Source organism: Pristis pectinata, chromosome 1 (assembly GCF_009764475.1).
Source record: "Pristis pectinata isolate sPriPec2 chromosome 1, sPriPec2.1.pri, whole genome shotgun sequence".
Classification (NCBI taxonomy): Eukaryota; Metazoa; Chordata; class Chondrichthyes; order Rhinopristiformes; family Pristidae; genus Pristis; species Pristis pectinata.
The window spans coordinates 39510716-39525239 of NC_067405.1; the positions used below are offsets into that span (position 1 = coordinate 39510716).

Below are 14524 nucleotides of genomic sequence, written 5' to 3' on the forward strand. Positions count from 1 at the left end.
TGACTAAAATAAGAAATTGCTACTGAAGAGAAAATACATGGGCTGACCATACAGTAATTTCCTGAATTCAAGAATACTTGAATTGCTCCAAATTTACATATTTATCCACATTCAAACTATGATGCTATAGACTGGAAACTTAGTGTACTTATCTCATGTTTCCCTTGTTAAAATACTCTTGAAATTTTAGCTAAGTATTTTTAGTTCTAAACAATTTTGTTTTATAAATTGATAGCATATGTATATTTCCAGCTCCTGATAAAAGACCTGTAGAAATACCTTAAATGACAGCTCCATGTTTTCTCCACCCCAGACTTCCAAGCCTGTATCATAAGTACCCAGTTCATAAAAGTATTTCTTATCAATTGAAAATAATCCTCCTGCCATTATTGGACATCTAGAAAAAAAAGTTATGAAGGTGAAACAACAGTAGAAGATACTGCATCAGAAATCATAGCTTCATTTTGGAAAATACATAAAAACAGTATTGAAAGCAGTGTTCTAGCAGTGTTAAATGTTACTTGAGGACCTTTCCTAAACTTAAGGTTAATGCTGATGCAATAAAACATTGAATTAGGCAAGAAGCTTGTCACTGGAGCAGGGAACAGATATACCAACTTCAAAAAACAGTAAGAAATAATGCAAACCTGGTAATGGAAGGTGAAAGACACTGACATTCTACCAAGTTGTGACCTATTGTTTAGCTAAACAAAGCTGGGTAATATATTAGACAAATGAACAAGTGGAATGGACGATAATTATTAAAGTAAATTTGTATTTACTTCTTGGCTGTGGTAACTCAGATTAGGATTCAGTCATAAACATTCCATAAATGTATCAAAAATTTGCAAATATGTATTTATTAACAATAATTTTCTTTTGTAAGTCAACTCACTTTATTGGGTCCATTTCTGTTAGATTGTATCTTTTAATAATTTCATCGGGTATCGTCTTCCACCCAAAATTCATGGGCCAGGTAAATACTCCACGTAAAAAGCCATTCACTCCTATATAACTAAAAACAAACATTTTGGATATTAACAGCAAACATTAGCAATGTACAGTGAAGAAATTCCTAGAAAAATTAATAAATATTCAATTAAAAGTAAATTTTCATAAGTTTAGAAATAAAAAGAGGTGAGATAGTTTAGGAGATTGTAGGAGATCAAAGATAGAAAAACTGTACAATAGAATAGTCGTAGGTTGTAGAGAAAGATGGGTGTGTGTGGGAGGAGAGAGACAGTGAGAGGGGAGGAGAGAGATAGAGCAAGCAAGCATGACCGGAAGGAAGATAACCTATCCGTAACACATCAGGAAACTGTGCTGCAGTCATTCTGAAGGCAAGCTTTCAAGATTTCAAGCAACAGACCATCATCTTTTAAGTAAATACAAATAAGTCAAAATTTTAAATTACTTAAAAGTGGAAATTACAATATATCGGTTTCCTTATAGTCACAAAAATACCCCTTAAATCAGATTAAATTAGGAATCTTGAACATAAGCTACATTTAGCAAAAATAACAAATCTTACACTGGATTACTAACAACTGAAATCAGGTATTATTGTGTACAAGATAGCACATACAAGAGTCATTGCATGATCACCAGTAGATCTACGTAGACTGAAAGGTTTGCTAATGAAATTGTTTCTCGGGAAATTTTAAAGATGATCAGGAAAGGTGTAGATTTGTATGTACAGTGTTAGAGGAGTGCGTGAATAAATATCTGGGTAACACTGATGTTCATCAAGAAACAGGCTAAGGATAAGAAGTGGAAGCCAGGGAGGGCAGAAAGTTTGACGATGTACACTACTTTTGTGCAGAGCAGAATTATGAGGTTACCCTTGTACAGGATGAACAGAACAATAATGTATTAGGTTGATCTTCTGCTGTGCCAAGTACCAAAAGCCACCAGGATTACACAACAGCAGTGTGTAAATAGTAGTGAGGTCAGCTTAGGGATGCAGAACTTCAAGGTAGTCAGGTGTCAAGTGAACAGCATGACTAAATATAATGACTGCCTTACTTGGCAGTTGGAGGATTCCTGCAAACAAGCCCATAGAAATGGGAGTGTTTCTATAGGTATTTCAGTATTATCATCTCAGTTTGGAAGATGATGGTAAGAAGCATGCTATTTTGAACACGTTTACAAAGTGACCTCCCATTTATTGTCTTTGATCGATGTACGAGTCTACATGATGTGTACGAGTCTACATGATGTGATCTTTGCTATACAAATTGCTTTAGATAAAGACAATAAGGACTTGAGAGAAAAATTGTGTCAAATTAAACACAGTCCCCATAGAAGTTCTCAGCATTCAGAAACAAGTTTAGAAGTAATTTATGAGATGGTAAATGAGACTGTTTAAATCAGGGAAAAAATGTATCTTAGCAATCGGTTTCACTGTGGACTGCCCAAGATCATATCGCTTTTCATAATATATAATGGACTGATCTTCTATTACATTAACCAGTGCACATACTGTAAGTATGCTACAATTCAAAGTCAGGGACTCTGGAAAGGGATGTCCGTTAATCTAATAGAAAAACTCCACCCCCTTCTATCCACGCCACCCCTTATGGAGGTCAGAGGTATGTTTTAATTGTGACAAGTATGGACACGTTACCCAGGATTGCAGGGCAAAACAGGTCATATCATCTGACTTCCGTTGGAGTTTTGGTTGATGTGGGACTGTTGAATATAACTAGAAAACCCTATGTTCAAGCGAGAAAATGCTGGTTTACTACCTTTGAGAACATTTATCACTAATGGACTGCTTGAATATTCAATTAATCGTGCCTACCAAAACCACAGGCATAAAAGGGGAGAACCTTCTTGCAATGGCCACACACAAACAACTAAATCTTCTGAATGGCATGAAAATAAATCTAAAAGACAACATTGCTAAATTTGGGTATGACATTCCTCAACTAATGCTAACTACCTTAATAAGACAAATGAATGTCTCCTATTGACATAACTGCACAGTAAAACAAGGAAACAATGATATTGCTAGGGAAATTCCAGATATAGGAAACTTGACACACTGGTGGGACATGGAATTATTACGATTACACATTTACTGGTTATAAACCAGGTAGTGTTGCTAATATGCTTAATGCTCTACAACTGATAGACCAAATAAGATCACAATTAATCATGATCACAGCCCAAAATCTCTGAGAAATGGAAGTACAAGGATATAGTTTTAGGGATTGGCCTAAAATGCCTCACCTTCAAGAGGGATTTGAAAGAGGTTGCTTTAACAAATAGTGATATGTTTTAAATAGATAAGCTTAATTAAAAATATTTCTGATATATCTTAGTGTTTTAATATTGTTACTTATGGAACAGTGTTTTAAAGAGTGTTAAAGTATCTACATTATTTATGCAATGGAAGATCAAGAAACAAAACATGATGGTCAGTTAAGACAAATAAAAACGGATGTTAATTGCAAAGAATATGCTACAGTAGTACCATGTTGAAATTTTGTGGACCGAGGGCCAGGGAATTAATTAAGACTGGTGTTATTAGGTGTGACAGGCAGATAACTTTGGGGGGGGGGGGGGGGGGGAAGGAGAGAGCAGGGCAAATATATTAATTCTACCAGGATCATGTTAACAAAGTCTGGGACTCCAAATAAATTAAGGGCAGAACACCATTAAGAGACAGAGAAGAAAAGAAGGTTGAAACATCCAATGAACCAACACAATAAAAGATTATCATTAAGGTCCCAGACTTTGTGTAGTCTATGAAAGAGCAAACAGGTATGATAGGGTATAGCTCAATTTACCCAAGAAGAAATAAGGCTGGTAATGACAAGGGGTACAGTAGCTCAGGAGACTTACACTCATCATGCAAAATCAAATAGAAAAATTTAGAGCATGGAGAGAGAACGCAATCAAGAGGAAAGGAACCTGTAATCAATATGACACAACAGGGGGTTAAAAAAAAAACTGCACTGCAGTTGCTTGGAAAGCAAGCCTCTTGGATTTCAAAGAATACACTGAATATCCACTTTGTGAAGTACTACTCCTTTGTTCTGTATGAAAATTATTTAATAAATTTGTTACACTTATAACTAATATACCTGTACCCAAGGTAGTTTAATTGTAGTCACAAACAAGTCTCTTGAGTTAGATTAAATTAGGAATCTTAAGAGAGAAAAACTACAACTGACAGAGAGAGAGAGAGAGAGAGAGAATTTTACAGCACTCTTCAAATAAAGGAAAAAGCCTCATTAATAAATGGTCAAAATTTATGATCCACTGTTCCAAGCATAGAGTTGTACTTAATTCTGGAGTTGTTAATCTTTTGGCCAGTCCATTCCCTCCTCTGGGATTGGATTTCAGTGGAATTGCATGCAATTTCTCACCGAATCATGGTTCTGAGAGGGAATTATGGGATAGATCTTGAGAGATTATTAGCATTGTTGGAGAACCTAGAAAAAGGGGATGATATTGTTAGGATAAGGATCAGCCACTTTGGACTAAGATGAAGAGAATTTTATTCTTGAATCTTTGATCTTTTTTAATCCCACAAAGATGTTCAGTCATTGAGTCATCACATCTTTGGGCTCTTGGAGAATCAAAGGGTAGAGAAATTAGCCAGGAAAATTGATTCAAGGTTAAGAATCATTATCCATGATCTTGGTGAATTGTGCAGAGGGCTTCAAAGACTACCCATGCTCCTACTTCTTATATTCCAATGGTGACAATGATAGTTCAGAGCACTTCCTCACATAGAAATTAGATCACATACTTCCAGTCAGATCCACAATACCATATCCAATGATTTCCCAGTGTCAGACATGCATCATTGTTTGTAACATATATTTGAAGCCTTCCTGATACAAACTGGAGCTCCCAGGTCCAAGGAACGACAGTCATTTGGCAGTCGCTAAAAAACAGGGAGCATGATTATTCGAGTTGCACATTCACACATCACGTAAAGGGCCACTCAGTTCACAGTGTACCATTTTCACAAGGCAGCTCCAAAATTCACTGGAGGTTGCTCACATAGTGCTAAGCTTGTGTTCAATCAAGCCAGGTGCTCATTGGGGAATCTGACTACTGAGAAACTCTTTTAATGGCCGCCTCATGGCCATTCTGCCCTTGAGGAGAAACCACTCCTACATCCACGTGAGGAAGTGCCCCAAGATGCATCCCTCCCTTTATTTGATCCAGGTGGAACTCCTCTCCCTCATAAAGCAGTTTCTGGGCATTTCTGGGCTTGATCTGTATGCGAGTATGTCTGTGAGAGGTTGACTAAGTGTTAGTATATCCAGCCATAACATGGTAATTTGTCCATTGTATATAGGTTGTCCATTCTGGCAAGAAACTCATTTACCAGATCATTAACTCTCTCAGGGAATATTAATGCTGTCTCCATGCTTTCTCTGGACTCTGTTCTCTGCAGAAGGCATGATGTATGTTGCTGCTGTCAGCTACCATAGGGTGTTGGGCTCTACAGGCTGACACCCTTCTCTCAATGCTGCATAGCAGAGTGGCAGTAGCTGCAATAAATTGGAAGTGCCCATTTGTACCTACGCAAGACGTAACAATGCATCTTTTTAACTGGAAACCAAGCTATTATGGTTGTGCACTTTTTCACAGCTAAATTCACTTTTTGTTGGGACCAATTTTGGCACTGGTGTTACACACAAAAGTCTTAGTGCAGAAGCAAAGGCTAAATTAAATTCTGAAGCACTCCTGCATTCTGGAAGACATTTGTTCACAGCTCCTTCAGATCCAACAGGGTCTCTTTGTTCTCTTGGTGGTGCCTATCAAAGCTGCAAAGCAATTATTTTGGCAGTTGTGTGACATTTCTTTTTTGCTGCAATTCCAACAAATAAATTATCAAAATGAAGAGATTTCCTTATGCAGGTCCTCCTAACTTACAAATGCCTGACTTATGTACAGTCTGTACATAGGGATGAGTATTTGGGAGACCAGCAGGATGGATTTGCCGGCTACTGTGGGGCTGCAGGCATCTTCTGCCAGGTGGGAACTCAGTTCATGCCACATTTCCAATTTGCAAATTGTTCGGGTTACAAACAGTTCACAGGAACAGAACTCTGCCGTAACCTGGGGAGGAGTTGTACCTTACCTCTTATTGCTTAAGACAGGGCTTGATCTTGCAATCAAAAATAAAAGGTTAACAGCTATTGGTTAAAAGTTACTGCCTCATCAGATTTCTCGGACTTATTACCAAAGTGCACAAACACAATAAGCCTTCTAAAATTAGAAGCTGCTAGCCCAACAAAATTTGTTAAACCAGTGCAGGATCTAGCAAGTCCAGAGTAGTTGTTGACCTGATTTTGTTGACATTGTAATATTAGTTTCCATTTTTATACATATTTATACCTGCTTGGATTCTTGCAGTGCGAGCTGGAATTTCTTTAAAAAATACATAATAAATGAGATTCCAGTTATACTGCAGCATGTATCCTTCAATGTGAATAAAGTTCATCATGCAGCTTGACTGCATTAAAATGTAGTTTTGCAAGACCATTTTCCAAATGATGCATCTACAGTTCTTGTTTGATTTGTTTTATTATTACAGTACACAAAAGCCAAGCAACATCTATTCAGTTCAACATGCAAACTCAGTTGAAGTTTTGCAAGAGAAATTTGATTTGGAATGCAGAAGCTACCCATCTATTTGATACAACATAATACAGACTAGACTTACCTCAGTTCACTTCCCCAGGCAATTGAACTCTGCTTTCATCAACTCCCCATTCTAACTCTATCCAGCACCTTATGCCAAGCAGCTTCTACAAGTGAATGCCATGAGATCCAAAAAGGAGCAACTCTCATGTACCACACCTTGTGCAGAAGCAGTTCCAAAGCAGTAACAGAAAAAGGAAGAGCTTTATTGAAAGAAGCAGCATTGATATTGAATCTTCTTGAATGGCATTTCCAAATACATGCACATGTTAAACTGCTTGAATGCAAAATAAATGGCCCAAAGTTATAAGAAAGCTATACAAAAAAACAAGGGCAATGAGTGAATGGGACATAGTACAGGACATGATAGGAGTCACAGAGTTTTGTTTGAGCTGAAGTTCATGGAACATAGAGGATGGAAGGCTAACTGGAAGATCATTGGAAGAGATGAATCCAGATGAGACAAAAACATGATTGAGAGTTTCAAAAACTGAGGAGCTGAGGTAAGAGAAATGGTTGTTATTATAAAAGTAGACACAGGCTGCTATTCTGATGGAAAAAAATACAAGGCTGGAGGATTGGCTTGGAATTAAAAAAGTCAGAGCAAGAGCCATTAGCTAGTTTCAACTTGAGAGGATGGCCAGAAAAGGGACGAGATGGATTCAGTGATTCCAGTGTTTAACTGAAGGAAATAGTAATTATTCCAGATTAAAATACATTGATAATGGTAGAGTCAAAGGTGGTGATGCAGAGGCAGAGCTGGTGTCATTGATTTCCATTTGGTATCTAACTGGTAATGATGCTTAGGGATAATATGTAGATAAGTATCAGGAGTGATCAGGGCAAATCTTTGGGTGTCTAGAAGACAAAATAATTTTGGAACAAGCTATGCAGTTCAAATGAGCTGGATGAGGAGTTGTTGGGAGGAAAGTAGTCTATTTAACTGTATCAAAGACTACACAGAGGTCAGAAAATTCAAGAGGCACTGATAGTAATTTGTAATTTTGAATTGAGTCATTTTAATAATGCATCAGGGCAAAAAACATGTTCAAGCATGGAGTTGAGTGAAAGACTGTTATTGATTTGGAAGGATTACCATATATTCCAAAATGTTGGTTATGAATTGAAAGCTGAAAATAAAGTGGTAGCTTGAAAGGACAGAATGATTGAAAGTGATTTCCAAAAACAGTGGAGTTATAACCAAGTAAGAAAATAAGCTGCAATGTCAATTCTCATTAGGGGGAAAGATTGGAAATTGGCTAGTCAGTAATCTTGTGCAAATAGGATCAAGAGTGCAGGAATAGCCTGATCCTGGGTATGGCACAATGAGAGACAGAACAAGGAAAGATCAGAGTTTGGTAATTTGGTCTCTGATTTGCCATGTTGCTTTTCAAGCATCCAGTGCTGGAAGTACAAAAGCTTCCTCCAGATAAATAGGGGAAGACCAGACATTTGCTGTTTTGCTTGGCCTAGAAAAGAAGTTATGATTATATATCTGTTTCACAACCATGACTGACAAGTTCCATCTCTTTTATTGTGACCTTCTCCATTATTGCCTTAATTCATATGGATTTGAAATTGTAACATCATGTTATAGTTATTCTAAATAGCTTGACACCCATCTTTAACCCTCCATTAACTTGAATTCATCCAAAACAGTAAAGTCATTTTGCACAACTCTACCAATTGACATTAACCCCTGACCCAGCACTGTTTCAATTGTATAGCCTCATCTGTACTTACAAGTGTACCATGGCCTCCCCCTTTTTTGTCTCTACAATCCTCTGATATTTCTGTATATCTCCAATTTTGGTTTCTTGATCTGTCCAATTTTTAAATCACTCTGTCATTAGCAATGACCCCTTCAATTTGTCTCAGCCGTAAGCTACGGAGCTCTTTTCCTAACCCTTACTACTTCTCTCACTTCCTCTGTACCTTAAAGCCTGCCACTTATTCTAATATCACATGATATACCTTGGGGGAAAAATTTGTTCGGTTATTTTCTTTGTGAAGTGCCTTGAGACACTTCACTAATGTTAAAAGCACTATATGGAAAGAAATTGTTGCTCAAACAGTTATTTCATACTTTATCAAGCACGTTAGCTTTTGTCTTTAAAGCACTTACAAATACTATAAGAAAATATATACCAATTAATCTTAAGCAAAGAAACTCTACAAAGTTAAGAGTATCTTTAAAACTACTAAAATACCTGAAATCTTATGTTTATAGTTTAGCTAAGAGTAAAACAGAGGTTACATAAAAACTATGGACAAGGACCCGACGTGCAAGTACTTCAGAGCACATATTGAATGTAATTTACAGGTGGACTTACATGATTTACAGGTATAACTTTGGAAGTCCGACTTAGACATCTATCTTAAGTTGCCGCTAATATTCTTTCAAAGTTTTGGCAAGTGATTGGGAGAATGCCTGAGGAAATTCCCAGGGTAATACTCTAATATTGATTCCACTAACTTTAAGCCACTGAATCAAGCCAAAGTAACTGTAATGATCCAGATATGTGTTAACCAGGATTACATGATTGTACCTCATATCCTCATCACTGATAACTTCTATGACAGGGCAAGCTACTTTTGTTCGTTTTAAGTGGATCCTTTCCAAAAGTGGTTCCAGCCAACCAACATTGCATTCAACATGGGAATCCAAGAATGTTAGAACATCTCCTAAAAACGAGAAGAGAAGAATTAGTTTAACATATGACTGAGGGGTCTAATTTCGGACTATGACTAGACAATTGTACAAAGCTGAAGTAGTTCAGCCATTGTTACTTCACCTCAGTTGCTTGCAGAAACCCCACGTTCACACATAAATTAGTTTTGCAAAGTGGTTCTGATGAAATAATGGTGGCCTTTCTCAGCTGATATCATTTCATAAAGAAAAAGAAACTACAGAAATTGTAAAATGTATATGAGCAGTTCAAATAACAACTGATACAGTCATGATACAAAGGGTTTAAACCACAATAACTGCTGGATTTACTATTTATCTCTAGGATTTTCTGTTTCTATTATATATTTATATCAAAATGAAATAAATTTGTCAGTGTATGTTGTTACAAATTTTAAAAATAAATCTACTTTAGATGATACAAACAAAATTTCTTCCTTTTTTTATTCTCTTACTTCAATGCCTAACTGATAAAACTGTAAGCTGGGAACTAATGCTTAAAACTAGGCCTATACCATACTTGGCGGTTCCACTTCATGATTTGACTTAATTAGCAAATTAGGATGAATAAAGTAAGCTGAAAGTTTAGAGAGGTATTAATTTTTTGTCATCATTGGGAGGCCATCTGCATGCTGCTGAACTTTGAAAATGTCTACACTTGGTTTATGTGATTCCCCTGATGCCATCTTTTGTTCACAAGGCAGCAAAATCCTCATCAAATGCAATAGCAGGATCACTTACAGTTAAGTGTATGCAGGGGTGGGAGGGGTCTAAAACATTTCCTGCCCATGAAAAAAAATTTAAAAATGCAAGACCTCCCGTCTTACCCTTTTGCAAAGCTATCTATGCTTCTAACATTCAGAAATACTCAAAAATGTTCCAAAACTTTAAAAAATTCCACTCCACAGGAATTAACAATTACCATTGTCCTTTGCAGTATTCCCCATCCACTGAAATCAATTGAACATGATATTTTGCAAAGTGATGCCTGGTATAGGTTGTTCAAACAGATTCTCAAGATGAGTTGTTGGGAATCTCTATATCTATATTGTCCCATGATCAAATCCATGGAATTAAGTGTCAGAGCATCGTCTAAGAAACAACATCAAGGAATTGTTGCTAAGTGACTTCTGCACTCATGCTTATGCATGCAAAAATCCTAAACTTGCTGGCACTTCTACAGGAAAATACTAATAGTTATGTGCAAAACTGCTGGCATTTCTCAGAAAAATTTGGCACAATGAAATGAATCCAACAAAGTGAATGCCAATGAAGGAAACATAAAAGACTGCAGAGGCTGTAAATCTGGAGCAACACACAAAGGCACTAGAGGAACTCAGTGGGTCAAACAGCATCTATGGAGGGAAATGGACAGTCAACATTTTGGGTTGAGACCTTTCATCTGGACTGGAAAGATAAAGAGGAGATAGCAAGTATAAAAAGGTGGAGGGAAAGAGTGGGGCAAGAGCCAGCAGGTGATAGGTGGATCCAGCCAATGAGAGAAACTAGATTGATGTCTAAATTGTCTTTGTTCCATACATTCTTATACACTGGAATTCACCTCCATTTTTCACAGTAAACAAAAGATATCACAAAAATGAAACAAATTAAGGGAAGAGCCATCACATCATACCTGTTGCATTTGCTGCGCCCACAAGTCTGGCTCGGATTAAACCATGACGCTCCTGTAGGTGAATAACATGAACTTTTGGGAACTGCGACATATATATGTCTAAATTCTCTTTCAGGTATTCTATATAATAGGGAAAAAAGTAGAGTTTGTTTGTTAAATTGATTTCTTCCAAGAAATAATTGGGTCATCTTTGTATATATAGGCACATTAAACAATGAATCTCTGGATTCCATTAGATACTATTTTTCTTCAGAAGGAGGAAAAACTGTGTTATAAAAACAAATAATAAAGTTTTAAACCAGAAATTTAAAAGGAAGAATAGAAACTAATTACGCTACCATATCTCTTCGCATCAATGGCCAACATCAGCAGGGGAGTAGAATTTGATTATGCTACATTTATATAGACCAGTAAGATACCCAAGTAGTAGAGGTTGAATTTTCCACATATAGCCTCCGCCTACTCCAAATATTTAGTAGGAATTTCTGGGTAAAAGTGGAACCTTTATTGCTAACTGATTGATATTCCTTGGAAAGGTTCTAGATATTGCACAAATACAATTGATTATCTTTATAAGAAATAGAAGCAGGAGTAAGCCAATACAGTCCCTTAACCTACTTCCCCATTCAATGTAATTGCGGCTGATCTGATCACTGGCCTGAACTCCACTTTCTTGACAACTCCCCTCAACCTTTGATTCTTCTGCAGTTCAAAAATATACTCTTCTCAGCCTCAACAGTTCTTTAGGGAGTTATCCTTCTCCTCTCTGTCAATCGATAATCTGAAATCCCCTATCCTGTTTCTAAATGAGATAGCTTGATGGAATAGGAGAAAGGCAAGTGCACTGAACGTTTCTGCCAATATTTCTTGTCAGGACATCAACCAGTCCACAATGCAGATTGGAAACTCCTGTGTGCTGAGTGTATTTAAAAGGTTAGGCACAACTTTTATACTTATATGTACTGTACATTCTTACACCATGACCAAGCTTTAAAACACAGTTTTCCTGAAGGTAGAAATGACATGAACAGATATAGTTGCATCCAAATTGAGATACTACATTGTTTTAGAGTCCTTTTAGAGACTTTGTTCCCATATTCCCACCAACCCAGTGTCCAGTGTTGATGAACCATTGGATCCCATGATCTATATTTCCAGTGCTTCTGGATGCTATCATCATCCAAAATAATGATTGGCGGGCTTTGCCATCATAATCAAGAGGGTAAGCAACACTTAAGATTTGAGGCAATGATATTGCAAATGGAATTCTCCTTGTAGCAATCTGTAGAGGAGACTAATTGTTACACCCCAAATACTATACTGCTTCTAAAAAGGTCATATTATTCACCATGGCAAAATCTGTGCTCAGTTGGAAAACAGGAATAATGAGAGATGGTGATGGTGCTTGTTAACCAGCTTTGTTGTGGTTTTGCCTCTTCCAATCTTTTTAATGTTGCCAAGACATGAAAGGATCTATTCTTTTAAAATTTCTTTATTGACAGTTGTTAAAATAGCATATTTTCGTGTAGGTAAATGGCGTTAATCCCATACACTGAGGCATGATCTTTTCAGTACAAATTCAAAGGGAGTCAAAAATGCATGCCTGATCTTTGTGAAGTGACACAAATATCTTCATAGAGTGTTAACAGTTAGGAAGTACAGCACGAGATCTAAAGGAAAATATCATTGCAAACAAATAGTGATGAGCATTTTACATTTGTTGTATTTTACCAATCATCACATTATCTCCATCTATAGTATTCCCAAGGAGGTACATAGGAAATACACGTGGTATTAAGCTATTCAGCCTTTCAAGCCTACTCTACCATTCAATGTCATGGCTGATCTTTTACTACTGTGGCACTTTTCTGTACTAGACTCGTGTCTTTCGTTTCCTTAATATCCAAAGAACTATCAACCTTCAACTTGAATAAACTCAGTGACTGATCCTCAATGGCACACATAGGTTAAGAATTTCACAGATTTACTACCCTCTATAGATGAAGAAATTTCTTCTCAACTCTTTTCTTAACAGCCGAATCTTTATTTTCATACCATATCCCCTGGTTCCAGACATTTCAATCATAGAAAATATCATCCCTGCATCCACCTTGTACTCTTCAATGAGATCATCTCTTAACTCAAGAGAGGATAGGTCCAATCTGCTTAATCTCTCCTCACAGGCCACCCACGTAACCCACCTGCCTAACTCCAGGAATCTATCCAGGGAACCATAGTTGCATTCCCTCCATCACAAGCATATTCTTCCTCATATAAGGAAATCAGACATCTACACAATATTCCAGAATGTGGTCTCACCAGGCCATATATAATTGCAGTAAGAGGTCTTTACTCTTGTACTCAAATCCCCTTGCAATTAAGGCCAATGCACTATTTAGTAATTGAATCAAAAACCTGTAGATGTTGAAAATTCATAACAAAAATAGAAAATGTTGGAAAGCACTCAGCAGGACAAGCAGCATCTGATGGGAGAGAAATAGTCATCATTTCAGGTTATAGATGTGACTGTACCTCGCCATTTCAATCTGTTTCTTTTGTTCCCCCCTCAGACTTTAACCGTTGGTTTTTAAAGTAATTGTTAGTTTGACAACTTAGATCTGCATCCAATCACATAGTTCCTCTGTTATTCTACTGTCCCTCTCTCTGCAATATAAAACACACTTGTTTTCTCACTTTTCCAGACGTTATTAAAAATAACTTTCTTCTTCCTAATCTCCAAGTCTAAAATTCCCAAGCAAAGGAATAGGAACACCAAACCCTGGCAATCATAGAAATATTGGGATCTGTGTTGGACGCCACAAAGAGTTCAGTGATGAGGTGGAGGAACAGATACACTAGCACAGGTTCCCTTTGTAACTGCAAACCACAGCCAGCACCATTCGGTCCAATAACTTACATGAAAAGACAGAATGGAAAGTCTCCAAGTTTTCTGCAGATAGAAATGCTGGATTGTGGGATGAGGGGAGGGGTGGGTGGCAAGCATTTGCTGGAGAAGTAAGCTATGAAGACATCACAAAGAAGTTAACCGTGCGGGTAAAATTTGGCAGCTGGAGGTGATGTTCCTTGCCGTGAAGGAAAACAGTATTTATTTTAAAAGTTGAGAACATAGTCAATGTTGGTATACAGAGCAGTCTCGGTTCAGGAGTAGCAGGTAGTAAACAGCAGGTACAGCAAGTAATTAGGAAAAAAAATGTTGTTCAATTTAAACTTTAGGAAAAGGTGGGGGGGTGCAGAGAGATTTACTAGAATGGTATCAAGGATGAACATTTCTATTCCCTGCAGATACTGGTAAAGCTAAGGTTACTTTACTGAATACCCAAAAAGGTTAATAGATTTGATAGAATTGTTCAAAATTACGAAAGGTTTAATAAGAATAGATATGGAGAAGCCATTTCTGGAGGGATAAGAGGTAGTGTCCACAGATTTAAGGTGACTGGCAAACGAGACAGAAGGTAACGTTTAAAAAAGATGTTTAAACAGTGAGTTTCTTTTATCTGGAAAACACTATC

The 14524-nt window shown here is 37.1% G+C and overlaps 1 protein-coding gene across 1 annotated transcript in view; it reads right to left on the bottom strand.

The window, feature by feature from the left end:
- The window catches only part of LOC127572273 (polypeptide N-acetylgalactosaminyltransferase 5), a 35440-nt gene that overhangs the window by 9002 nt on the left and 11914 nt on the right, over window positions 1-14524 (bottom strand). The window contains exons 3-6 of the mRNA XM_052019300.1: window positions 10995-11114; window positions 9222-9357; window positions 896-1015; window positions 280-397 (exon numbers count right to left, since the gene is read on the bottom strand). Of these exons, the coding sequence (XP_051875260.1) occupies window positions 280-397; window positions 896-1015; window positions 9222-9357; window positions 10995-11114 (494 nt within the window). The remainder of the gene's footprint in view (window positions 1-279; window positions 398-895; window positions 1016-9221; window positions 9358-10994; window positions 11115-14524) is intronic.